The 27,108-nt window shown below is 37.1% G+C and overlaps 1 protein-coding gene and 1 non-coding gene across 5 annotated transcripts in view; both read right to left on the bottom strand.

Annotated features, from left to right (window-relative positions):
- The window catches only part of REV3L (REV3 like, DNA directed polymerase zeta catalytic subunit), a 187,195-nt gene that overhangs the window by 123,512 nt on the left and 36,575 nt on the right, over positions 1-27,108 (bottom strand). For all 4 annotated transcript variants that reach the window (XM_066247758.1, XM_066247757.1, XM_066247759.1 and 1 more), the window contains 3 exons: positions 13,918-14,107; positions 8,666-8,740; positions 2,061-2,221 (listed from right to left, as the gene is read on the bottom strand). In XM_066247758.1, coding sequence (XP_066103855.1) covers positions 2,061-2,221; positions 8,666-8,740; positions 13,918-14,107 — 426 coding nt within the window. The remainder of the gene's footprint in view (positions 1-2,060; positions 2,222-8,665; positions 8,741-13,917; positions 14,108-27,108) is intronic.
- LOC136316522 (small nucleolar RNA SNORA5) lies at positions 115-250 on the bottom strand. The gene has a single exon (XR_010727752.1). It is a non-coding gene; the product is annotated as a small nucleolar RNA SNORA5 (small nucleolar RNA).

The following is a 27,108-nucleotide window of genomic DNA, read 5'->3' on the forward strand; positions in this document are numbered from 1 at the left end:
AAATCTAAAAAAAACCCTTTTTTTTAATTTAAAAAAAAAAAAAAAAAAAAAAAGGTGAGACTACAGTATTACGGTGTGTCTATCCGTAAAGTCATGGTGCACTTTTTTTTTTTTCCATGTCCACAGCTAAACTTATCCCCAGGTCCCAGGGCAGGAACCCAGAGCCCATGAGCAGTGGAGCTTGCTGTAGCAGCCATCTAGGCCAGCCCCTGCTATGGGGGGAGCAGGGGCTGAATTTGACTTGGCTGCGGCATGGTGCACTTTTGACTGGTCACAGGAAAGCAACAAAAGACGACAGAAATGTGAAATCTGCACCAAATAAAAGGAAAACCCTCCCAGTTTCTGTAGGATGATGTGGCAGCATGTGCGCATGCGCAGATGATGACGTAACACCGTGGATAATAGAAGCCTAATCTTTCCAATTCAGAACTTCTGCCGTGCTATATTTTCACAGTTGGCCTGAGCCAGCTGAGGTCTAATTGTTCTAATTTCTTATCTATTCTTTACAAAATATTTACTTTCACTTCAAGTTAATTAGCATTTGCAAGCACACTATATAACATTTCTAAGCAAAGATATACTTAGTGTATGTTGATCACAATATCATTTGAGAAAGAAAGTTCAAATTCAATAAAAAAATTTTTTTAAAAAGAAGGCATGTTGTGAAAGGTTTTTTCACATAAAACATTAACAGTGTGTCCGTAAAGTCATGGTGCACTTTTGACCGGTCACAGGAAAGCAACAAATGACGATAGAAATGTGAAATCTGCACCAAATAAAAGGAAAACCCTCCCAGTTTCTGCAGGATGATGTGGCAGCATGTGCGCATGCGCAGATGATGACGTAACACCGTGTATACAGAGGAGCAGCCCACGGCCATGCCAGTTGAGATGTGGATGGTACAGAGGAAAGTTCAGTGTGTTCTGTGGCTCGCTAAATTCAAATCTGTGACCAAAGTGCAACGTGAATATTGGCGTGTTTATAACGAAGCGCCACCACATAGGAATGACATTACTCAGTGGGATAAGCAGTTGAAGGAAACTGGCAGTTTGGTGAAGAAACCCTGTTCTGGTAGGCCATCAGTCAGTGATGAGTCTGTAGAGGCTATACGGGATAGCTACCTAAGAAGCCCTAAAAAATCTGTGCGTGAGCCCACATCGAACTGCACTGAATAGGTATGAAACTGGGAGGGTTTTCCTTTTATTTGGTGCAGATTTCACATTTCTGTCGTCTTTTGTTGCTTTCCTGTGACCAGTCAAAAATGCACCATGACTTTACGGACACACTGTATATTATTATCTTCTAAGGAAAAATGTTAGGTTATGCACATACATATAATATATATTAATATACCATAAGGTTTACCATCATTTAACTGGAATCTGTCTGAAATAATGACAAAATAAAATACAAAAAATAATTCATCTATTCTCTCCATGATTTCAGTACACCTCATCCTTTTTTTATATAACCTCTTATCTTATACAAAACAAAACAAAAACCCAAGGGCTATTTAGTATAATGAATTAAGATGTAATTTTATTTTATCATATTTGCAATTTCCCTGCTTTTAATTCCAACTAAAATTCATATATTTCTGCCTTCAAATTGTAAAAAATTTCAATAATTTGAAAAAAATCTCTTCTAATCATCATTCCAATATTTATCTAGCTATTATAACTAAAATAAATGGCTTTCATATAATATATTTGCTAACTCAACTTCTCTCATGCTTTTCACCAACTGAAAACAAACTTTGCGGGGTTTCTTTTAGAAGTACTGAAAATGTTCTACATTTGATTGTGGTGATGGTAGCATAACTCTGTCTAAAAACCACTGAATTTTCCATTTCAAATGAGTGAACCATGTGCTTTGTGAATTATGCTTCAAAAAAGCCGTTACCAAAAAAATTTCATCTCATATACTTTGCCTAATACCATTATATATATTTTACTCTTTATCCACTCAGCGCTTATTATATAAATATATATTATTTTACAAATCATCAATTATATAACCTGTTTCAAAGCTTTTATTTTCACTTGAAAAATCAACCTTACTTTTCCTTCTTGCTTTTCGGAACTTGACAGCAGCCAGATTTATTAAATTCATTCCATACAGATTGTAGTCAATGAAGAGCTGTAGGAGGTAGGGAATATGCGCTTCATGAGGCTGATAAAACTTATTCATTATGGCTCCACTTTGCAAAAGTTCACATATCCTAAATAAGGGAAATGAAGTTGTACCATAAAATTGTTTCCCAGAATATTAAGTGAATAATGATTATACTAACAGAGAACAAAACACATATTAGCGTATAAGTTTTTTACTTCAAGTTTATTGAAAGTTTGTATTTTGTAAGAAATTACAAGTTTAAATCAAGGTTTAAAGTAAGCCAGGTGCCCCCAAAATGACAAAAAATTTAGATGAAAGGTATTTTAACTTTTAAGACCAATATTAATTATATTGAAAAAGTCAAATGTCAAAAAGGTTTTTATTATTTATTTTTTTCTGAAAGATTTTTTATTTATTGATTTTACAAAGAGAGGAAGGGGAATGAGAATTATCAACTCATAGTTGCTTCATTTTAGTTGTTTATTGTTTGTCATATGTGCCTTGACTGGGCAAGCCCAGAGTTTCGAACCAGCAACCTCAGCACTCCAGGTTGATGCTTTATTCACTACACCACCACAGGTCAGGAGACAAAAGGTTTTTTTGTTTTGTTTAGTTTATTCATTTTAGAGAGAAGAGGGGGGGGGAAAGACGGGGGGAGGAGCTGGAAGCATCAACTCTGATATGTGCCTTGACCAGGCAAGCCCAGGGTTTCGAACTGGCGACCTCAGCATTTCCAGGTCAACGCTTTATCCACTGCGCCACCACAGGTCAGGCCAGACAAAAGGTTTTTAAAGTAAGTTTTTTCTTTTAAAATTTCAGAAAAATTTTGACAAGATTATACAAAAATTCCAAAGAAGGAAATATGACTCAATCCACTACTCAAGAGATGTTACCATTTTAATATTTTTGTCCTCTGAGTTGTTTTCCTACAGATAGGCAATTATAAAATAGTATTAGTGCACCGAGATAGTTTCTACAATGCCTTCCTGAAGAGAAAAAGCCTCTAAGTAGGAGACTAACCAGTAAACTGGAAATATTTTTTGTCTGTACAGAAGAAAGAGTATTTCATGCAAATAAAACTGTGCATACAAAGGGTAATGAGAAAACATAGCTCATTTGGAAACTGAAACCACTGAGTGAGAGCTGGTGACAGAAGTATGGTGAGAAGGGATGGCTAGAGAGGTAGTAATGTGAAGTCAGACCATGACCTAGTAAGACATTTCAAGAGATAGTGCGATTTGTTTCTGAAGTGAACGGGAAGAAAGTGAAATGACCAGGTTAGCTACCGAATGCACAACACTAGGGAGTAAGAGGCTATTGTGAAAAAACTAAGATGATGGTAGCTTTAATAAAGATTATGGAAATGTGGGAGCCTTGGCTGATTGGCTCAGTGGTAGAGCATTGGTCCGGCATATGTAAGTCCCAGGTTTGATTCCCGGTCAGGGCACACAGGAGAAGAGCTCATCTGCTTCTCCACCCCTTCCTTTCCCCTTCTGTCTCGCTCTCTCTTCCCCTCCTGCAGCCATGGCTCAAAAGGTCCCAGCAAGTTGGCCCTGGGCGCTGAGGATGGCTCCAGGGCTTCTACTTCAGGTGCTGAAATAGCTTTGTTGCTGAGCAAAAGAGCAGCAGCCCCAGATGGGCAGAGCATCCCCCAGTATAGGGCTTGCCAGGTGGATCCAGGTTGGGGCGCATGCAGGAGTCTGTTTCTGCCTCCCTGCCTACCACTTAATTAAAAAAAAAAAAAAAAAAAAGATGATGGAAATGTGTTAATTCAGCAGACATTCAAGAAATAAATGGTCAGGCCTTGATGGCTAACAAGATGTGGAGGATAAAGTAGAATAGTGGTTGATGATAATGCCTAGATTTCTTGTGTAAGTAGCTGGCTGGTGGTACAGCATTTACTGAAATAGAATGGACTGAAAGAAAACAGGTTGGGGGATTTTTTTTTTTTTTTTTTGGAGGGGGAATAAAGATAAACTGAGTTTAGAAATACTGGTTTAGGTATAATGGTAGATTTTTATGAAAATATTGGAAATGAATGATAATGAAGATGAAGATAAGAATAATTTTATTAACACAGCAGAGGCAGCTAACATTTTTAAGTACTAAGTACTGGATACTGTGTTAGGTGCTTTATTTATTGACTTTTTTTCTGTATTTTTCTTGAAGCCGGAAACGGGGAGAGACAGTCAGACAGACTCCCGCATGCGCCCGACCAGGATCCACCCGGCACGCCCACCAGGGGGCGACGCTCTGTTGCGACCAGAGCCACTCCAGCGCCTGGGGCAGAGGCCGAGGAGCCATCCCCAGCGCCTGGGCCATCTTTGCTCTAATGGAGCCTTGGCTGCGGGAGGGGAAGAGAGAGACAGAGAGGAAGGAGAGGGGGAGGGGTGGAGAAGCAGATGGGCGCTTCTCCTGTGTGCCCTGGCCGGGAATCGAACCCAGGACCTCTGCACACCAGGCTGATGCTCTACCACTGAGCCAACTGGCCAGGGCTATTTATTGACTTTTTATTTTAAAAAATTTGTATTGATTTTATGAGAGGAAGGTGGAGAGAAAGAGAGAGAAAGGTGGGGGGGAGACAAGAACACTGATTAGTTTCTGTATGTTGTTTGAGCAGGGATCAAACTGGCAACCACTGTGCTTTGGGGCGATGCTCTAACCAACTGAGCTTACAGACAGGGCTGTGTTAGGTGCTTTAAATGCCTAATTTCTAGTAATCCTTACTATAAACCTATGGTATTATCATCCCAATTTTAGAAACATAAAAACTGATTCTTAGATTAAAAAGTCCAAAATCATACAAAGTGAAAGAACTAATATTCAAACTAAATTTTCTCTAACTTGTAAGTCCTCACTCTTAACTATAGTGCTATTCTATTTACCCAGTAGATTATTTAATATATTAACCAGGAGCTCTGGAGGGAAAGCTATTGATATACATTTAGAAGTCAAACACATAAAAATTAACAAAAACTAAACCAAACCATGGGAGCCAATAGGTATAGACATGGAAAGGAGTGGAGAGGAAGGTTTTTAAAGGTTAGCAACATTGTCAAATTTAAAACCATATCAATAGTGAATATGGTTTTAAATTTTTTTGTATTTTGTTTCATTTGGAAAATACAGAGCCACTAAGTTAGATCTTCTAAATGTTGATATATTTCATTAAACATTATTTAAAAATTTGTTAATATCATCATCTGTTTCATCAGAATCTTTAAGTATGGGAAAGCTGTTAAAGTTCACAGTACCAGTCAAGTTTTCCAAAATTCTAATGTTTGCTTAAAAGCTCAAATTTTATCATTGGCAAAAAATACTATGTGTTTTCTTCTTTAGGTGACAGGCTCACTTTGTTCATTTTTTTGGAAAGATATCTGTTAAATAGTTGAATCACTATAACTTGTCTAATTATCAGTTGTTCTTTCAAGTTAAAATTACTCCCATTAACAAAAAGTGGTTTGTTCAGCTTGCAACTAAAAACAGTCATAAAAAGTGCTTTTTCCTTGAGACATTCATTTATAGTCCTTAAGCACACAGAAAATGAGTTTCATGCTTACTTTCACGTTGTCACATAAAATATTCAGATGTATATAAAAGGGTCAAGGTTTAATAAAATTAATAATTTTACAATACCCTCATAAATTCTCTTAAGTAAAACTGGCTTTTATCTTTTGCATCTGTATTTAGTAGTGAAAAATACAGCAACTACTACAGTAGTCCCCCTTATCCACAGTTTCGCTTACCATGGTCTGATATTAAGTGAAAAATTCTAGAAATAAACAACTCTTAAGTTTTAAATTACATGCTGTTCTCAGTAGCATGATAAAATCTCTAGCAGTCCTGCTCTGTCCTGCCCAGGGTGTATATCATCCCTTTGTCCAGAGTATCCATGCTATATATGCTCCTACCTGTTGGTCACTCAGTACTTGTTTCAGTTATCAAACTGACTGTCGTGGTATCAGAGTGCTTGTGTTCAAGTAACCCTTATTTTACTTAATAATGGCTCCAAAGAGCAAGAGTAGTTATGCTGGCAATTAAGCTATGCCAAAGAGAAGCCATAAAGCAGGGGTCCCCAAACTACAGCCCGTGGGCCACATGCAGCCCCCTGAGGCCATGTATCCGGCCCCCGCCGCACTTCCGGAAGGGGCACCTCTTTCACTGGTGGTCAGTGAGAGGAGCATAGTTCCCATTGAAATACTGGTCAGTTGATTGATTTAAATTTACTTGTTCTTTATTTTAAATATTGTATTTGTTCCTGTTTTGTTTTTTTTTACTTTAAAATAAGATATGTGCAGTGTGCACAGGGATTTGTTCATAGTTTTTTTTATAGTCCGGCCCTCCGACGGTCTGAGGGACAGTGAACTGGCCCCCTGTGTAAAAAGTTTGGGGACCCCTGCCATAAAGCATATGTATGTAGAGGAAAAAACATAGCATACTGTATAGGACTTGGTACTATCTGCAGTTTCAGGCATCTACTGGGGGGGGGGGCTCTTGGGACATATCTCCCATGAATAAGGGGTGGGGGTCTGTGGTTTGATGCCATTACCCTGATTTGGACCAAGATGTCAGCACTTTTATCCACCACCAGTGACCAGAGTGAAAAAGGCAAATCACATCTTAGTATTATTATGAAAGTAATTTTGACTGTGCAGATACCCTGAAAGGGTCTCAGAAATCTCCAGTTCACACTTTGACAACCACTGTTCTAGCTTGATGGGTTCTATTTTCTCTCTGGGCCAGGAGGCAAAGCTTCAGGATGGACTTAACAACTGAGTAAAGGGGGTGGAGAATGGTTACGAGAGACTGAATCAGGAAAAGTAGAAGTAAGGCAAGTCAGAGAATGACCCAAGTGAAGCTGAAGATCATGAATTTACAGTGGCATCAATATACTGTGATATTTTTGTATTTTGCGGTAATCAGAATGAGAATTTAGTAGAAAGAAAGTACATAAATAAATGGATAATCCAGAATTAATAGTTTCACTTGGCAGAAAAAAAAGGTGAAAAGATAAAGAATAGAATCTAAGATGGAAAGAAAAATTAGTTGCAGGAGGAGGCTACAAAATAGGAAGATAATAGTAGCAGGGCTAAAGAGTATAAAAGCTAAAGACCTTGGGCCAGAGTTAAGAAGATAGAAAAGAGACAAAGAATCTTACCAGAACCATGAATAGGTTCTAAAACTGATAGGTACACAATTCAGTAAATATCCTAAAAATCATTAAGTTATGTACACATATAATGTGCAAATTTTGTGACGTCTAAATTATATCTCAAAAACTCGTTAAAAAAATGGAAGATTGAGGTAGAAACCAAGATGTCTGCATTTAAAATCTCAGAAGGTGAGACAAGTTCTAGGGTATGGTCAGGAGAATAGGTAGTTTAAGGAAAATGGAAATCAAGATCACAGGAGATTTATATTTCAAGCAGAACTATAACTGATACATTATTTATAAAAGACTACTGCAAATTTTATTCCCGGCTTCCCCTTAGCACAACTGGGGATAAAAAAGAGAAACAAATGATTGAGATTTACTCTTGCCACTGTGTACGTAAGAGAGGGTAAGATCCACAGAGACTGCTCCATCGATATGAGAAAGTGTGACTAGAGGAAAACTGGTATGAGAAACATCACTGCCTTAAGTACCTATTCTTGAAAATTGTTTTGGTACCCCACGTAACAGAAGCTGTTTGGGGGCAGGTAATAGAGAACAGTAGTTTTCACTGGTTACCAGAGAAGGCAATAACCACTGTGATTCACTGTGCTCAATGGCCTAATTTAGCATCAACCTCATCTCCTCAGTGATGCCTCTCTTGGTACCTAAACTGTCCCAGGGGAAACATCCAATTTGTATCTTACCAAAAAGTTACCTTTTGGAATCTAGTACCTACTGGCAGAGAGGCATCTTTGGAAGAACAACACTCAGAACTTCTCCAAAGCTTTCCCCTGGCTTGTCACCACACAGAATGAAAACACTTGTTTTGAACCCTAGAGGATGACTGAAGTCTTCTCTATATGTGCTCTTCCCACCCTCCATAACATAGGCTCTAAGATAATTGAAAGAATAAGCTATAGGTCATAAAAGAGACTTAATGAGAGAAGAAAGGAAAGCAAACAGACACAAAAACAAAAAATCCAGTATATAAAATTTCACTAATGACTAATAAGGAGTCAAAAGGATTGTCAGATCTCAGAGGCCCATCACCCTGGCCTCACTCTAACACACTTCTCATTGCTTGGAAACTGAAGAGCTGACTTCTTTTGGTATTGAACATCTGGTCTGGCCAGCAGGGCACTAAGATCATACATGGCAGCTATCAGATCTCCTTATCTACTTCCACAAACTCTAAATCTAAGACAGTAAGAAGCAGTTAGGGGCTATAAACCAAAGCCCTTTTACCCTTAAAAAAGCCTTCCTACTCAAATGTGTACATATTATGTTCTCTTTCTTTAATAACGCTACAAGTTATATAAGACTTTGTTCTAGATTTCTCTTTTTATTACTAAAATACTTAGGAGATAGTTATTTTTATTTCATTAAACTTTGTACCTTTTCACCATTGCAGGATTATAAAGATAGATCTTCATAAAGTGTCTTTCCTTTTCATGATAACCATAGAAAGGCCTGAAATAAAAGAAAAAAAAAGATCAAATTGTTTTTATCATTCAGAGATGAAATAATGTAACTTACTGTCTAATTTGCTGGCTTAATTCTTACTTGTATTAAATATTATCCTCAAATTCCCCCCAATCAAACAATAACTCCTTGGCAATTAAACCTACCACAGGTTAACATATGAAATATTGAAACCTGGTTACTTCTTTTAAAAAGTTTAAAAATACCACTAAAACCCCCAAAAAAAACTAGGAACAAAAAAGGAGCAGCAAACTATTTTGCACATTAATTTCAATCATTATAACTCCTTAAAATTGGCTATTTCCTCCTTACTCTGACCTTTCATTCAGGTACCATCTTTCACTTCTCTTTTTTTTCTGTCAAAAACTAAAGCTCTTCACCTACAAAGTCTTTTAATTAACAGCATTTATATTACTTTCCTTAATCATCTATTTACTAATTATGCAAGTTCATTAAGCAGAGACAATATACCTATTATGTATATGTATACCTATTTTTAGATGAAGCCTATGAAAAGTTTGTAAATAGAAATTTAAGAGACTAAAAAATTAGAAAAAAACTTATTAGAATACAACTTCTCTCTGTCATGTCTCACAGTCTAGTGGAAATCAAATACAGAAGAAATTTGGCAGTGGAGTCATTATTTGGGGTTCATTTAAACAATTTTTTTAAAGCAGTTTCAGCCCTTAAAGCCATCTGTATGACTTCTATAGAGCAATTTCTTTTTTTTTTTTTTTTAAATCAAACTCTTTACCAAAGTCTAAAAGGCTCTTTATGTCACCCTTGCCACTCACTCTAATCTTATGTCATACCATTCTTCCTTTCCCCTCCAGCCATTCTAAACATTTCAGCCCCTCTAACTCAATTGACTCCAGAAATAACTTCCCATTCTGTTTCCTCCGCCTAGAAAGCTTTGCCCAAAACCTTTGCATGACTTGCTTTCAATCTTCACTCAGGTCTCTGCTTAAACCCACCTCCTCAGAAAGGCCTTCTCCGTGGATCACTACCTACCCCATCTTTGCTCCACCCTTCTTTGCTTTTTTTTAAATAACACTTACCACTTCCTGTCTAGTTTGCTGCTGTTCACCCCATTTTGTTGCCATGAAGAGAGGGTGAAAGAAAGACATATTACATGAATAATAATCTCTCTCTCATTGCCAAAATTCAACTCTTTAATCTTCCTGCTATGATATTTTTCATAATGATAAATATAACTCTTTGTATGGAGACATGACTTATCTTTAGCCAGATAAATGGGGGAGAAGGGGTTAAATCTGCATTCTGCATTGATGTGGTCCATGTTATCTTTTGTTAACAATCTTTATTTTTTTAAATGTAGAATCTCATAATTTCAAAAGTTGACTATAAATTAAGATTATCATACCTCTAAAATTCTTTATAAATCTAGGATTCTGCTTTCTTATCAATTGTGCCAAATTATAGCCTGAGAGCTCAAGAAATTCAGTTTTCTGCTTCTTTCAGACAAGAAAACCTCTGTATAATTTACCCTGCAATCCTTATTTCCTACTGTTGGCTTTAATTGATGTTGGCAAAAAATTTCAACAAGGAGACTCTTTGTGGGGAAGAAAGTAGAATAAAGAACAATTAGAGGGTATTCTTATGCTTAAAAAATTATACATACTAATTAGAGTTAGTTCTTTAATATAACAATGAGAAGGAAAATAAAAACAAATAGGGAAAATCTCAATTAACTTGGATTAACTGAGAATCTCATTATAGTATATTTTGTAGAATCATGGTAGCTAAGTATCAAAACTGAAGCTGTCCTACTTTGGCCACATTATGAGAATGCAGGGCTCTTTGAAAAAAATGATAATGCTGGGGAAAAAGGAAGGCAGCAGGATGAGGGAAGACCAAATATGAGATGGATTGATTCATTAAAAGAAGCCATAGTATGAGCCTACAGGAGCTGAGCAGGGCTGAAGACAGGACATTGTGGACTTCATTACCTGTAGGGTTACCAGCAGTCCAAGCTGATTCAATGGCTCCTAACACACAGTGGCAAGGAACCCCAGAAACACGTCTAAGCTCATGTCATGGCCTATCTGTTAGCCCAGTCTCAGGATAATGCATAGCCTAGGAAGACCGGAATTAAACCTTGTACAAATTTTAAATTTGGTGGCTAGATGCAACCTTGTCTATCATAAAGAAGTAGGGAGTACTGAAGGAGTAAAGAAGTCACAGGAGCTAGAATGTATGATAAGGGAAAAGGAGATCTAAGTAAGAAAAAAAGCCAAAAGGTACTGAAATAGGAGAAAAAGGAAAACAGCAGCCATTAATTAGGCTGAACAACAGCTCATCTTTTGCCCCAGGTAACCAGACTTGCAACTCAAAAATACTATGGCAATGCCTTTAACAAACATCCATCAAAAATATAGAAAGATTGGTGATTATTCATTTCATTAGGCTGTTTGAAGATTCAACTTTGAAATAAGAACACATATAGGGAAGTTTTTAGAAACCATTAAACATAAAAAAATTAGAATATAAAGCTGGTGATTCTCTTTAACATAATTGTTGCTGTCATAAATGGATTTGAACTTTTACCTCATTTATTTATTCAACCGAATAGTTATTCAGCCCTATCAACTAACTGCTCTACACCATACGAGGTGCTAGGCATATAATGACGAATAAGACAAATATGGTCATTTTTCTCATGAAGCGTACCTGATAGTGGGAGACACACATAAAAATTAAGTGTGTAAACAAAAAAAATAATTGCAAACTCTATTAAGTGCTAAAGAAAACAGAATAGATGAGATACAGAATACCAGTAATAATCGATTTTAAGTAGGGAAGTCAAGAGAAAACTCTGAAGGAGTGAAGGATCTGAAGGACTGGAGAAGAATAGAGAACTCAAGGCAAGGAAACTGCATACACAAAGGTGGGAAAGAGCTTGGCAAAGCTGAGAAACTAGAAGACCAATGCTCCTGGAGACAACATAGTGAACCAAGCTACAGAGGTAGCAGGGGTCAGATCACATAGGCTGTGGTTAGAAGTTTAAATTTTATTCTATGAACAATATGAAGGCACTCAAGGATTTTAAAGGATTTTAAAAGGATCCAATTTACGTTATGAGAAGAGTAATTTTGCGGCTTTGGAGTCAAGAGTAAAAGGGAATTCAATTAAAAGGATACTGTGGTGTCCAGAGGAAAGCCGAGATTATATAGAAGAAGTATACAGACTTAAGATCTCCACTGGGATTTCATATAGACATATCAAACTCATTATGTTTCAGTATAAACTCCAAATCTTTCCTGCAGCCTGCTCCACAATCTGCACCCTCCTCTTTTAGTAAGATAGACTCAAATTCTTGTAGTCACCCTTGATTCCTCTCAAAGCCCTCATCCAATGAGACAGCCAATCTTGCTGCCTCAACTTGCAAAATAGATCCAAAAGTTGACCACTTCTTACTACTCTCCTGCTATTTCCCCTGCACTATGTCCTTTGCTAGCACAAGCCACTGGATTTTTTCACCCAGATTAATAAAACAGTGTCCTAATGTTTTCCCTGCTTCTATCCTTATTCCTCTATGATCTATTCTTTTCTTTTTTTAAAAATTTTTTATTTATTCATTTTAGAGAGGAGAGGGAAAGACAGAGAGAGGAGAGACAGAGAGAGAGAAGGGGGGAGGAGCTGGAAGCATCAACTCCCATATGTGCCTTGAGCAGGCAAGCCCAGGGTTTCAAACCAGCGACCTCAGCATTTCCAGGTCGACGCTTTATCCACTGCGCCACCACAAGTCAGGCTCTATGATCTATTCTTAACAAAGTTGTTAAAGTAATCTTTTCCAGTTAAAGCTAGACCATAATTGCTCAAAATCATATAACAGCTCCAAGTAAAAGTCAAAGTCCTTGAAACAGCCTATGGTAGTGGTTCTCAAACGTTAGTATGCAACAGAATCATCCAAAAAGGCTTACTAAAACAAAATACTGGGCCCACCAAAGTTTCTGATTCATTAGGTCTGGGGTTAGATCCAATAATGTATTTTGATTAAGTTCCCAGATGTGTTAGTTCAAGGCTTCTGAGAAGTAGATGTCAAAATGTACAAGAAACTTATTAAGGAAAATACCTGTGACAGAAAATGAAGAGGGACCCAGGAGAGGCTAAGATAGCCCTCAGACTTAGATACAGGTCTGATCCCAAGTAAAAGAGAGAGGGATATAGGGACGATTGGTGGAAGTGTCATCTATGCAGTGTGACTGATGGAAATTCAGAAAGGCTGTCAGAGTTCTCAGGTGTCTCCCAGGAATAGGCCTGCCTTAGTATCCTCGCCATGCTTAGTCATGACTGGGAGTAGTTTATGGAAAGGAACTTCAGCAAATAAGAGATAGATGGATTTTAGTGCAGCAGCTGGGGCTGTTGTTCAATCATGCTTATTATATTTGGAGATCTGAGAGGTACATTCTCATGGCTATCAAACCAAGTAAAGTTGATGTTGATAATCCTGGAAACCATGGCACGGAAACCATACTTTGAGAACCATTGGCCAACATGATCTCCATCCTCTCATGTCTCTCTAACCTCATTTGTCCTACACTCCTTTCCCCACTCCATTCCAGCCACCTGCCTCCATGCTGTTCCTACTCCCTCACATTCAAGTCTTTATTCGAATGTCAAACTGCTAGTCAATAAGACCTGCCCTTTATTACCCTATTAAAAACTGTCACCAGTCTACCTGCCCACCCTACACTGCTGATATTTCTTTTCTTGCTCTACATCTTTTGTTCTATAGCACTAATGATCATGTAATAAATAAATTTATCTCACGTTATATCTATTGATTATTTTGTTTCCCATTTTAGAATGTAACCTCCATGGAGACAAAAACCATTATTTTGTTCACTAATATCAGAGCAGTGCCTGGCACAAAGAGGTGCTTAGTTAATATTTGTTGAATGAGTTACATGAATTTTTACAGTTTTAGAAAGCAGATAAATGGAAAAGGTTAAAAAAACCACTGTTAACCATATATATTTTATTGTAACAAAAATTTATAGCAAGAAATTTGCTCCAGTTCAATCAGGTTAGAAGTAAAAAAAAAATGAAGAGTATATTTTAATTGGATATTTTTTCTTTTAATTAGAATGGCAATAGAAACAGATAAATAAAAATTTTAGAAAATGGTATCATATACTTACATTCCTGATACTAATGACACTTTGAACACGTGCTGAGCAGTGGAAGATGGATTGCCTAAAGCCACATTAAGTGCTCTGTCGATACTGAATGCCATCTGAGAAAGATAGCTTTCTGGCTGCTGTCCATAACCATCGTATGGCACATAGAGGTAAGGAAAGATGCCATGTAGATGAAGACATGTCTTCTGACCTAAAATGTAACACATTATTAAGTTTAGTCGGGAGATGCATTAAAAATGTTTAATAATACAAAGCTCAAAATCACATCATTTAATTGTTCTAATGACAACACAGATTATCTAAGGTAAGGGTTAAATAAATTTAACCCATAGGTAAAGCCACTTGTATTAATTACATTTTACAATAAAACATTTAGGAACATTTTATAAATACAAGCATTATGGTATGATTTAAATAGCAGTTGTGGAGAAAATATGTTTGACTATTTCATACTCAATATCTAACTAGTTTTATGTCACTGAATTGCCCTATAATACTATTTGGTACAGTGTTAATGACACTTACAAAAGTTCACTAAAAATTGACTAAACAGATCAATGAATATATCTTAGCAAGAATGTTTTCAAACAAGAGACTTTTCCTACGACAGACAGGTCTAGGTGAAAGGAGAAAGTAAAAACAATTCCAGTGTGTGGAGTTCTGCTATTGGGGGAAGAGAAGAATGAAAAATAACTCCCACAAAAATCAAAAGAAAATCGCTACCAATCAATTGTCTGTAATGGACTTCTGAATATCTAAATTGCCTATTTGATGGAGTGGTACACAAGGAGACACAACAAGAGAAGAAACAAGCATGCACACTTCGTGGAAGCCACTATATCTGGCAAGGTACAGAAGGGATAAATGGTGCTGACTTGTCAACAATCAGCACAGCCATGATGAAGAAAGTAATATGAGTAAGAACTCACAAAAGAAGTGCCACAGAAACAGTAATGTATCTCTGACAAGGTTAAGCAGCAACAGCAACGACAAAAAGCAGACCCATCCTTACTCTCATGAATCTGGCAGAGCTGTGTGGAAGTGGTTCCTGTCCTCTGAGCACTGTCCTTAGTTCCCCTTGGGCCCATACTATTCATCTAATTCAAGCAGGAGAGCAGCAGTGATGGACGAACACGTCCATTTTTCTCATGCTGTCACTCACTATCACTGTACTCTCCTGCCAACACAATCTCAGGCTTCTTGCCCACTCTCATCCTATTCTGTTTAACTGGTCTTCTTCTTTTGATAGGAAAGGAACTATTTGACTACTATTTCCTAAATATAATTTAGAATGATTTATGTAAAATCTATAGAAATAGTTCTGTGTTCTACTAATAACTGTTTACACTTTTTATTATGAATAATATTAGTTCATCTTACTCCGAAGGTACAGTTATAACATAATTAATAAATCTGGAAGTTATTACATAAAGTAGAGCAAAATTGGAAAGATAAGTCACAATGTAATAAGATCAATACCTTTTGAGTGCAGTATTCTGATTTGAACTATTAACTTTCATACTTTTAAAGAATTACAAACTATCTTGCTGTTAGACCAATTTCAGTTTCTATTTTTAGCCACAATTATGCTACTTAGTATCAAAGGAGTAAAAAATATTTTTTTATGGTTGAATATAGTCATTTTGGTTTTTTTTTTAAAGTTTTTATTGAATTTGTTGGGGTGACATTGGATAATAAAATTATACAGGTTTCAGGTATACAATTCTAAAATCCTATAATACATCATCTATTTAAAAGGGGGGATAAATGGTGATAGAAGGAGACCTGATTGGACAATGAAAAAATATTTTCAATTAAAGGCAAATTCTTTGGCTATTTAGTTTCATTTCTAAATACAATATGGTACTATTTTCTAAATATTGCAGTTTTTGAATTCTTCTTTTCTTTTGAGAGACAGGAAAGCAAAGACAGATTCCCGCATGTGCCCAGACTGGGATCCATCTGGCAAACCCCCTACCAGGAGATGCTTTGCCCATCTCGGGGCCACTGCTCTGTTGTTCTGCAACCAAGCTATTTTAGCACCTGAGGTGAGGCCATGGAGCCATCCTCAGCACCTGGGCCAATTTTACTTGAACCATTCAAGCCATGGCTGTGTGTGTGGGGGGAGAGAGAGAGAGAGAGAGAGAGAGAGAGAGTTGGGGGGTGGGTAGAAAGCAGATGGTGGCTTCTCCTGTGTGTTCTGACTGGGAATCAAACCCAGGACTTCCACAGGCCCAGCCAACACTCTATTGCTGAGCCAACCAACCAGGGCTGAATTCGTCAAATAGAAAAAATTCAAATTGTACTGACAGTGAGTCTTTTTTTTTTCTGAAGTGAGAAGCAGGAAGGCACAGAGACAGACTTCTGCATGTGCCCGACCAGGATCCACTTGGCATGCCCACCAGGGGGCAATGCTCTGCCCATCTGGGCTGTTGTTCTGTTGCAACCGGAGCCATTCTAGAATCTGAGGGGAGGCCATGGAGCCATCCCTAGCTCCCAGGCCAACTCTGCTCCAATGGAGCCTTGGCTGCGGGAGGGGAAGAGAGAGAAAGAAGGGAGAGGGGGAAGGTTAGAGAAGCAGATGGGAGCTTCTCCTGTGTGCCCTGGCTGGGAATCAAACCTGGGACTTCCACTCGCCAGGCTGATGCTCTACTGCTGAGCAAATTGGCCAGGGCCAGCTTCCTTAACCTTAACTTCTCAGTTCTTATTTTGTACTGTAAACAACTGTTTCTTATCTGACTCTCCCATTTGACTGAAAATTCTTTGGAAGCTGGTAGTGTTTTTAAATGATCATAATATCTCCGGGACCCAGCACAAACACACAGTATATGTTAAGTAAATATATACTAAATGAACGAACAAATGCTCTACAAAACAGAGTAACTGTTTAGGAGAAAGAAATGGCATGACATTCTTTACTACCTGAAAAAAAAAATCTATAAAAACAAAGGGACTCTGAATACAACTAATGAAACTACCATCAGGGTTACTGTAAAATGTATAGGTATTGTATGTCCCCAGCTTATGGCACTTTCCTACCCTGAATGACCCAAAGTCCTATGCAATGCTGTAGTTACTGCATTCACACAGATGTTCCTTCCTTTGATTCCCCAGCACCTAATGATGGTTCAGTGTCTTACCACCCTCCCTCAAGAACAACCACCTGAAGAACAAATAGAGCACAAAAAATTCTTGGCAAAGCACCAATGACTTTAATATAAAATAGTATCACAGAAATGATGGGAAATGAGGTAAAATAATAAATTCAAAATGATAAATTCGAGAATGTGTAAAAATAAATGGGAGAGTCAATTTCTCTTTAGCATCATCTTCTATTATGGTAAAATTTGTAGTTCTGTAATAGCATTGCTTTATCTTGACAAAGATATAAACCACTCCTATTTATTTCCCTCCATCAGCTCTATTTCTCAAAAATGTGTGGAGTCACATGCTATATAGTCCCTGATAAACTAGTCTACCTTGACTCCATTAGTTAGGATTAGGTTCAGCTGTGAGAAAATGACATAAAATCAGTGGCTTAGGCATTAAACTAGAGGTTTCTCTAGCATAAAAGAAGACCAGAGGTAGGTAGTTGGTACTGGGACTCAGATTTAGTGGCCTAGCTAAGAGGCACTTAAGACTTAAGTCCTGAGGCTTTTTTCCTACATTCCACACAGTTTTTAAGTAATGTTTTCATAAAATTACCAAAAGCTATGCCATTGTGGAACACTGCAAGATGATTTTTTGAGATTGGTAAAGGATTTAGAATACTAGCTATTTCTAGGCACTATGTGGATGCAAAGAAAGAAAATATCGCTACTTTCTGAATGTCCTCTTTTACTGCCATGTCAAACTAAATTAAGGCAAGAAGTCTAGTAAGAATAAAGATTATTTTGGGGGAAATAAGCCTATCTACATAGGTTTCAAAAATATTTTAAGTCTAAATTTTCCAATTTAACTGATGTTGCCTAATTCAAAAACTACAACAACGTTGTTTCAGGAAAGCTCCATGAAAACTTGTCACAGCGTAACTGATTTTTTTTTTTTTTTTTTTTTTCTGAAGCTGGAAATGGGGAGAGACAGTCAGACAGACTCCTGCATGCGCCTGACCGGGATCCACCAGGCACGCCCACCAGCCCCTCAGGGGCATCGCTCTGTTGCAACCAGAGCCACTCTAGCGCCTGGGGCAGAGGCCAAGGAGCCATCCCCAGCGCCCTGGCCATCTCTGCTCCAATGGAGCCTCAGCTGCGGGAGGGGAAGAGAGAGACAGAGAGGAAGGAGAGGGGGAGGGGTGGAGAAGCAGATGGGTGCTTCTCCTGTGTGCCCTGGCCGGGAATTGAACCCGGGACTTCCGCACGCCAGGCCGACGCTCTACCACTGAGCCAACCGGCCAGGGCCTCCTAACTGCTGATTTTTAAAGACACAATGGCAAAACTCTGTGGAAATGGCTACTTTCCAACTATGTGTAAGTAAGGACTCTATAACTAACGCAGATGCCTTTGAAACAGCCAGTACTTGGGTGCTCTGAATCTAATCTTTTGCAGAACTTAGTATTATACTAAACATTAAGTCCTCTATATTCCAAGATTTATGTTATTTTCCCACATTTCCTTCTATTTTTTTAAGTACCTGGGTTTGGTCTCTTAATTAAATTGGGCATCTAAAATATTATTAGTTTATTCATAGCAACGTTAACTTTATTTCTGTAGATCCATGTTCAATGAACAGAAAGATTAACACATACCATTACTGTATTCCAGGGTCTGCAAAGTTTTTTGTGTCAAGTGGCAGATAGAAAATATTTTAGGCTTTATGGGCCATGCTATCTCTGATACATCTACTTAACTCTGCTTTTGTAGCCTAAAAGCTGTCATAGGCAGTATTTAAGTGAATAGGCATACTGTGTTTCAATAAAATTTCATTCACAACAGGAGGGATTTGGTCCATGAATAGTAGTTTGCCAATTCCTGCTCTGACTAGACTCCTTCATTATCCAGAATGGGAAGTTTGCTGTCTTCTTTTTCTTGCCTTTTTTTTTCTTAAGCAAGCTGATTAGTAACCACAGTCAAAATCATGCTGGCCTAAGAGTATCTATCTTAGGAGATTCAACAAGAAATGCTTATTTTGTAATTTGCAAACCCCACTTCCCAAATCTCAAACTCAAGTTACACAAAATTTTAAATAAAACTCTACAGAACTAGCAAAAAAAATAACTTGTTTACGTGAACAGGAAAATTTATATTTATAGAATTTTTCAGATTTTCTTCCTAGAATATCTTTTCTAAAAGTTTTATACCACCATCATTAACTCAATAAGCTTCCCTCTAGTCTTTCTTTGCTTCTTTCTAAATTTTCACTCCATCTTTCTTTCCCCATCCCACAAAACTGCAAAATGAACCAAACAAAACTCCTCATAGTCATGGTAAGAAGGCAAGTATTATAATAACGTATTCTCATTTTCAAGTCTTAAGAATGTACTTAGTCCTAGAAATTACATTTTCAGAATTTATTATAGGCAAAATAATTAACAATATATATGATGATTTAGATATTAAGATGCTAAGATAGTATTACTAATAATGGTAGAAAAGTTGAAGACAATACAAATTTCAAAAATAGGAGATTAAATAACTATGGTATACTGGTATCACAAAATAGATTTATGACTCATACTTAATCCTGTTTGCTGCCTGTTTTGTAAATAAAGTTTTATTGGACTACCCCACACCCATTTAGAATGGTCTAGGGCAGCTTCTGCTATAGGCTCTACTCAGAATTGAGTAGTCACAACAGAGACCTTATAGCTCTGAAAGCCTAATATATATACCATATGGCTTTTTACAGAAAAAGCTTGCCAATCTTAGCAACACGTGGTGTTGAAGTATATATTCTAGCATGAAGCAGTGTTTGTACTATATTTCTGCTGACATTGAGGTTTAGTTCAATTATAAAACTATATATAAACATTAAACCAGATAAAGGGTAATTGTTTTTCTTTTTGCATATAAAGAAAAGTAAGATAGGCAATTACAGTATGGTAATTCTATGTTCAGAAGAATCTGACTAAGATTGTGAAAATACAGGAAGGCTTTCCAGAGGTAGCAACAAAAAAGCAAAGTGAGAAAGAATGTTGCAGTATATACAGAAACCTGCAAGCAAAAGAGAACAAGACATGGTCTGTCTTGTCACAGGAAAGATATAGTTAGGATAGAGCAAGGCGTGCAATGAAGAGAAAGGAAAAGTGTATGTATGTGTAATTCAGGTGAGAGTTATCAGTAGAGATGGAGAAAATATTGAGAAAGATGTTGGGCACAGAATCAAGAGGTAACTGACTGGATATTGGGGGTAGGGTAAAGAAAGAGGAATCAAAGGCAATCTAAAATTTTGATTTTGGCAACTGGATGAATGGAAATGTCATTCAGAGAAAACTGAGAAAGAATAGGTTGATTTCTGTTTTGAACTTATGGAATTTTATGTCTATAGAATTTCTAAACAAAGATTTACATTAAGTACAATTAGGTACACAGATGTAAAGCTTATGAGAAAGATCGAGGCTAGAAAAGAAAGATTTGAAAGTATGAGTGACAATGGGGTAATCAGGAAAAATAGACATAAGAAGGGACCTAAATCACAAACTTAAGAAATATTAATATCTAAAGGAGAAATACAGGATTTATTATGTGGGATGTGAGAGAATGAGCGCCTGAGAAGGGTACCAGGCAAGAAACAGAGGTAACAGTGAACAATTAAGCATTTAAGTACGTTAGCCATGGAACCAGAGTTCTAAGGATCCAATAGAAATACAGTATATAATAGAAAAGCAAGCAATAAGAGACTGGACCAAACTGGAAGCAGGATGCGGATAAATGTATGCGGATAAAGGTATAAAAGACTGGGAAGAGGCACTTCCAGAATGGCAGAGGAAGGGCCTTTATAAACCCGCTCCTCGAAAAAGAACAAGAATACTTGCAAATACTGTCAAAATCAACTTTCTTCACTGTAGGGATTAAAGGTTTGTAACAATCTAAGTAGTGTTTATTCAGAAAAACTAGTTGACTCTTAACAAGAACAGTAAACTTTGTGGTATTTTAACTTGTCCTAATCTATCCCCCCGTTCCCCAACTCCAGAATAGCCTTGAAAACCAAATTCTTGTAAGTACAGTAGCTATGAAAATCAACAGCCAAACAGGAACGGCAGAGCCCAGTATAGATTTGGAGTTCTCCAAAGCCCCAGGCTTAGAAAACTATCACTTCCTGACCTGCTTCGATAGCTTGCTGAAAAGCTCCACTTTCAGGGCTTGTCTTTATTTGATCAGACCCAGAGCTCACTCTGTGTACAAAGACCTATCCACAGCATTTTTGTTGAAAATAATCAGCAGCAATTGTTTAACAACACAGTTGTCTAAGGGAATTTTGCCAATTGCAGCTAACAAGAGTCTGGACTACTTAAATAGAAAAACCAAGGACTAAATGTCCATGAGGGGCTTTGAGAAGTCTAACACTGTCCTGGGAATTTAGAAGGCTACACACAGGTGTGTAGAACTGTTGTATGCTCAGGAAGACCCGAGAAGCCCCTAATCTTCCACTTCTGGCTAACCCTGAGGTTTAACTCCAACACACAAAGTCAGAGCCCCTCCATAAAAGCTGGAAGGATACCTACTGGTTCAAGATATTTAAAGATACCTCTGCACCATGGTATACTATTCAGCCATAAGAAATGATGACATCGGATCACTTACAACAAAATGGTGGGATCTTGATAACATTATACGGAGTGAAATAAGTAAATCAGAAAAAAACAAGAACTGCAGGATTCCATACATTGGTGGGACATAAAAACAAGTTTAAGAGACATGGACAAGAGTGTGGTGGTTACGGGGGGGTGGGGGAGGGAAGGAGGGAGAGGGGGAGGGGTGAGAGAGGGGCACAAAGAAAACTAGATAGGAGGTGACGGAGGGCAATCTGACTTTGGGTGATGGGTATGCAACAGAATTGAATGACAAGATAACCTGGACATGTTTTCTTTGAATATATGTACCCTGATTTATTGATGTCACCCCATTAAAATAAAAATTTATTTATAAAAAAAAAAGATATCTCTGGTCAGCTAGCTCAGTAGAGACTTCAAAGAACAGTGACTGTACCAAATCAGCTCAGGAAAATCACTAAAGAAACAGCAATACCAACAACAGAACAAAAATTCTGAGGGCAGGGAGAAATATGATTATCTAGTGTTCAACAAAAAAAAAAAATCTAAAACATACAAAGAAATGGAAGTATGACCTATACATAGAAAAAAAAAAGTAGTCAACAGAAACTGTCCCTGAAGAAGTCCATTTGTCTTACTAGACAAAGACTTTAAATAAGTATTATAAATATATCAAACTAAAGAAAATCACCTACAGTTTGATTTCTTGAACACATGCATCATGTCTTCTTGTTCTTCCTATTCTCAATGCCTAGCAGAGAGCCTGGAATATAGTAGGTGTTTAACATATATTGGAAAAGCACGTATAGTATAATATACATATATTATATTATATGTATATTATGCTATAATATAAATATATATAATATATACATGTATTTAGTCTGTGTACCCAGTTCTTGGCACAGCGCTCCTAAAACCCTTGGAATTTGCTTTAGGAGTATTTCTTTATTTTTCGTAATGAACTCCTTTCAATCACACTTGAATACATGCTAATACAGGTGTCCCCAAACTACGGCCCACAGGCCACATGCGGCCCCCTGAGGCCATTTATCCGGCCCCTGACACGCTTCCAGAAGGGGCACCTCTTTCATTGGTGGTCAGTGAGAGGAACACTGTATGTGGCGGCCCTCCAACAGTTGAGGGACAGTGAACTGGCCCCCTGTGTAAAAAGTTTGGAGACCCCTGTGCTAATGAGACGACTTCTGGTGGGACCTTTAGAGAGCTTTGCAAGAGGGTCTGGTAGCTAAGAAAATCAACCATATGATTAGAGGGTTGGAACTTTTAACTCCGTTCCCTCCAACTTCACATCCAGGAAGGGGAGGGTCTTTAGATTTAGTTCAATCATCAGTGGCCAATGATTTAATCAATAATGCCTTTGTAATGAAACTCCTGAATAATGAGGTTTTGGGAAACTTTCTAGTTAATAAACACACAGAAGATGGTGCATTCCGACTCCACAGAGACAGAAGCATCCCAGCTCAAAACCCTTCTGAACCTTGCCTATATGCATCTGTCCATCTGACGGTTCATTTGCATCCTTTATAATGAACTGTATTTAAGTAGAGCATTATCTTGAGTTCTGTGATTGTTTTAACAATTTATCAAACCTGGGGTGGAGGAGGAGGATTGTGGGAATTCCCAATTTTGCAGTCAGTCAGACAAAAGAAAAGGTAGCCTGGGGACCCCATTTGTGGAAAGCTAGCATCTGAAGTGGAAGTAGTCTTGATCCCTTACTCTGTGGGGTCAGCACTAACTTCAGGTAGTGTCACAAATGAATTAATTTGTAGAATACCCTTAAGTTAATTTCAGAGAATTGAGTATTGTTGGAAAACTGACACAAATGAACATCTTTTTCAAAATGAGTAACTCCTATAAGGGCTTCCAACTGAGTCTAGTAGAAAATTTGACTAACCGGACTAAATTAAGGACCAACTTTCCATATTAAACAATAAAATATACAGCAAAATATAACAAATTATTTTATGTCAAGAGTATGATGAATGACATGTCCAAAGTTCATATGTAATTTAGTTTGCAATCATTATTATAGAAAGTAAATCAGTAATTATCTTGACTTTCACAGTGGCTCTGAACCTCAGTCTGGGTACTGTTTCAAGACTCAGACCACGTTATATGGTCATATTTTTCTAAAAAGCCTAGCCTTTTAAAACTTAAACTGCTGAAAGTGGTTTCAAGCCAGAAATCCCCCCCCCCAAAAAATATGTGTACCTTTAAGACTAAATGTCATAAAATAACATGTTTCTTAGCCTTTGTTATAAAAACTAAAATTCTGATTCATAAAATATTGTTTTAGTTTCAGACATTTTAGCCAGAATGGTTACACACACATTAATCTTTTTGGTACTTCAATTGAAAGATAAGTAATACACCTGACTGGGCGGTGGCAAAGTGGATAAAGTGTCGGACTGAGATGCGGAGGACCCAGGTTTGAGGTCTCAAGGTTGCCAGCTTGAGCGTGGGTTCTTCCGGCTTGAGGGCAGGCTCACCAGCTTGAGCTGTCACTGGGTCACCGGCTTGAGTGTGGGATCATAGACATGACCCCATGGTCGCTGGCTTGAGCCCAAAGGTCACTGGCTTGAGCAAGGGATCACTCAATCTGCTGGAGCCCCCCCTCCCATCAAGGCACATATGAGGAAGCAATTAATAAACAACTAAGGTGCCGCAAAAAAAGACTTGATACTTCTCATCTCTCTCCCTTCTTGTCTGTCTGTCCCTATCTGTCTCTCACTAAAAAAAATAAAAAGAGTAAGATAAGTAATCCAAGATCTTGAAGTAAAATAACCAGATAATATTGTGAAAATTCACCTAAAATGATTTAAAGCAATAATAATAGCTAATCAAAATAAATTTACTGTCCAGTCAAATTTGTATATAAATGCCTGAATTTTCTTTCAAAGACACATATATAATGTTATATATAGTAGATTATACAAATCTGGTTAATTGTCCAACTATACTTTCTGTTAGCTGAACACTAAAAGACCTTAAAATTTTACCTATCCACGAAAAAGTAAAAATTTTACCAACCCACAAAATAAACTACTTGGAAATCACACTTGATAATGTACTTGTATCTAAAGTAAACAACTCTTACAACCCAATAATAAACAGACAACCCAATTTTAAAACAGGAAAGGATCTAAATAGATATTTCTCCAAGAAGATAAACAAATGGCCAATAAGTATGTGAAAAGATGCTCAGCATCAGTGGTTATAACTGAAATGCAAATCAAAACCACAATGAAATACTACTTCACACCCCCTAGGTTGGCTATAATCAGAAAGTCAGATAATAACAAGTGTGGAGAAACTAGAAACCTCATACACTACTGGTAGGAATGCTAAATGGTGCAGCTGCTTTGGAAAACAGTCTGGTAGTTCCTCAAAAGGTTAAACCTAGGTATCACATGACCAATAATTCTACTCCTGGATATATGCCCAAGATAAATGAAAACATACTTACACACAAACACTTGTATATGAATGCTCACAGCAGCATTATTCATCATAAACAAAAGGTAGTATAAAAATAACAAATGTCCATCAATTGATGAATGGGTAAATATAATGTGGAATATCCATACAATGTGGAATAATTATTCAGACATAGAAAGGAATGAAGTACTGAGCATATGAATGAACTGTGGAAAGATGTTAAAAAAGCCAGACAGAAAACATTACATATTGTATGATTCTGTTTATGTCAAATGTCCAAAATAAAGTTTATAGGGACAGAAATATTATTAGTGGTAGCAAGGGCTGGTGGTGTGAGATGGAATGGGTAATAGTAAATGCTACTGAATATAGTATTTCTTTCTAGACTGCCAAAAATGTTCTAAAATTGACTGTGATGATAGTTGCACCACTTTGTGAATATACTAAAAATGATTGAATTGTATACTTTAAATACATAAATTGTATAATGTGTGAACTATATCTGAGTAAACCTGTTCTATATTTTTCACCTATCAATACTCCTTGTTTTCTTTTGAGGTGTCTAATGAAAAGACCTAACTTTGAATACATGTAGAGTTAATGTATTCATTAAAATTAATTGTTGGACTTGTATCATAAAAATAAATTGTGAACTAAATGAGAAAAATACAAATTCTAGTCACTAAAACAACTTATACATCTTTAAACCTTGAATTGCATTAAGATATTTATATTTTGTCAAAATACAGAGAGATGTTTCACTTATAGTAAAGTGATTATTACCAAAAAAATTTTAAAGATTAAGAACTGTCAATGAAAAAAGTTCTTTTAGACAATAAAAACTTAATGACAAAATAAACAAACAAAAAACCTTAATGACAATTAAAAAACTACTACACTGTACAGGAGTATGCAAAAGTAGGCTTACCGTTGTTTATCTAGAAAAATATATAACACAATAAATTGTTCCACATACTCACAACTATAAACCTACTTTTGCCGCCACCCCCACCCCCAGTATTTAATATTGCTCTGCCAAAAGGTAGAAACAGAACAGGCTCCTTTCATCCCTCATTTCCCCTCTCTCCAAATATCATACAACTTTTATATATGAATTAAAGGGAAGTTTTCTTAGGGCTATGTTTATTCACTTAGTCTTAGAGTATCAGACTTACATGGCCAGTGGTCCTACTAAGCGTAGAACTGGTCACCTGGAGGACTGAATAGGACAGAGTGATAAACCATGAAAATTACAAATGTGACTAAGTTTTAGGCAGAAACATATTGCCAAAGCTATCAAAACAACGCAAACCAGAAGTCAGTACTACAACATCTTTAAAAAATTTTTTTTAAAACTGAATATTTTAGTGGTTGCTCTACAGTTTACAGCATACAGTTACATCTAATCTATACTAACTGTCAAATAATTATGTTGTACTTCAAAGGTATTTAATACAGCTACCTTTTAAGTTTTCCAAATTCCTCCCTGCTATCCCTTATAATACTACTATTATTCATTTCACTTATTCATAGCTATAATCATCCAATAAACTGTTTCTATTATATCAATTAAAAATTAAAAATCAGCCTGACCAGGCAGTGGCACAGTAAATAGTGCTGGACTGGGTCCCAGAGGACCCAGGTTCAAAGCCTTGAGGTTGCTGGCTTGAGTGCGGGCTCACCAGCTTGAGTGCAGGGTCACTGGCTTGAGCCCAAGGTCGCTGGCTTGGGCAAGGGGTCACTCGCTCTGATGTAGCCCTGCCCCCATCAAGGCACATATGAGAAAGCAATGTGTCTGTCCCTATCTGTCCCTCTCTCTGACTCTGTCTCTGTCAAAAATAAATAAAAAATAAAAAGGTTTTATTCTACCTTCATTTTTCCTTCTCTAATGCTCTTTCTTTATATAGATCCAAGTTTCTGATATCCATTTTCTTTTTCTGAAGAACTTCTTTCAACATTTCTTACAAGGCAAGTAACATTTCTTACAGATGACAGATTCCTTCAATTTTTGTCTGAGAAAGTTT

The sequence above is a fragment of the Saccopteryx bilineata genome, chromosome 12 (genome assembly GCF_036850765.1).
Source record: "Saccopteryx bilineata isolate mSacBil1 chromosome 12, mSacBil1_pri_phased_curated, whole genome shotgun sequence".
NCBI lineage: Eukaryota > Metazoa > Chordata > Mammalia > Chiroptera > Emballonuridae > Saccopteryx > Saccopteryx bilineata.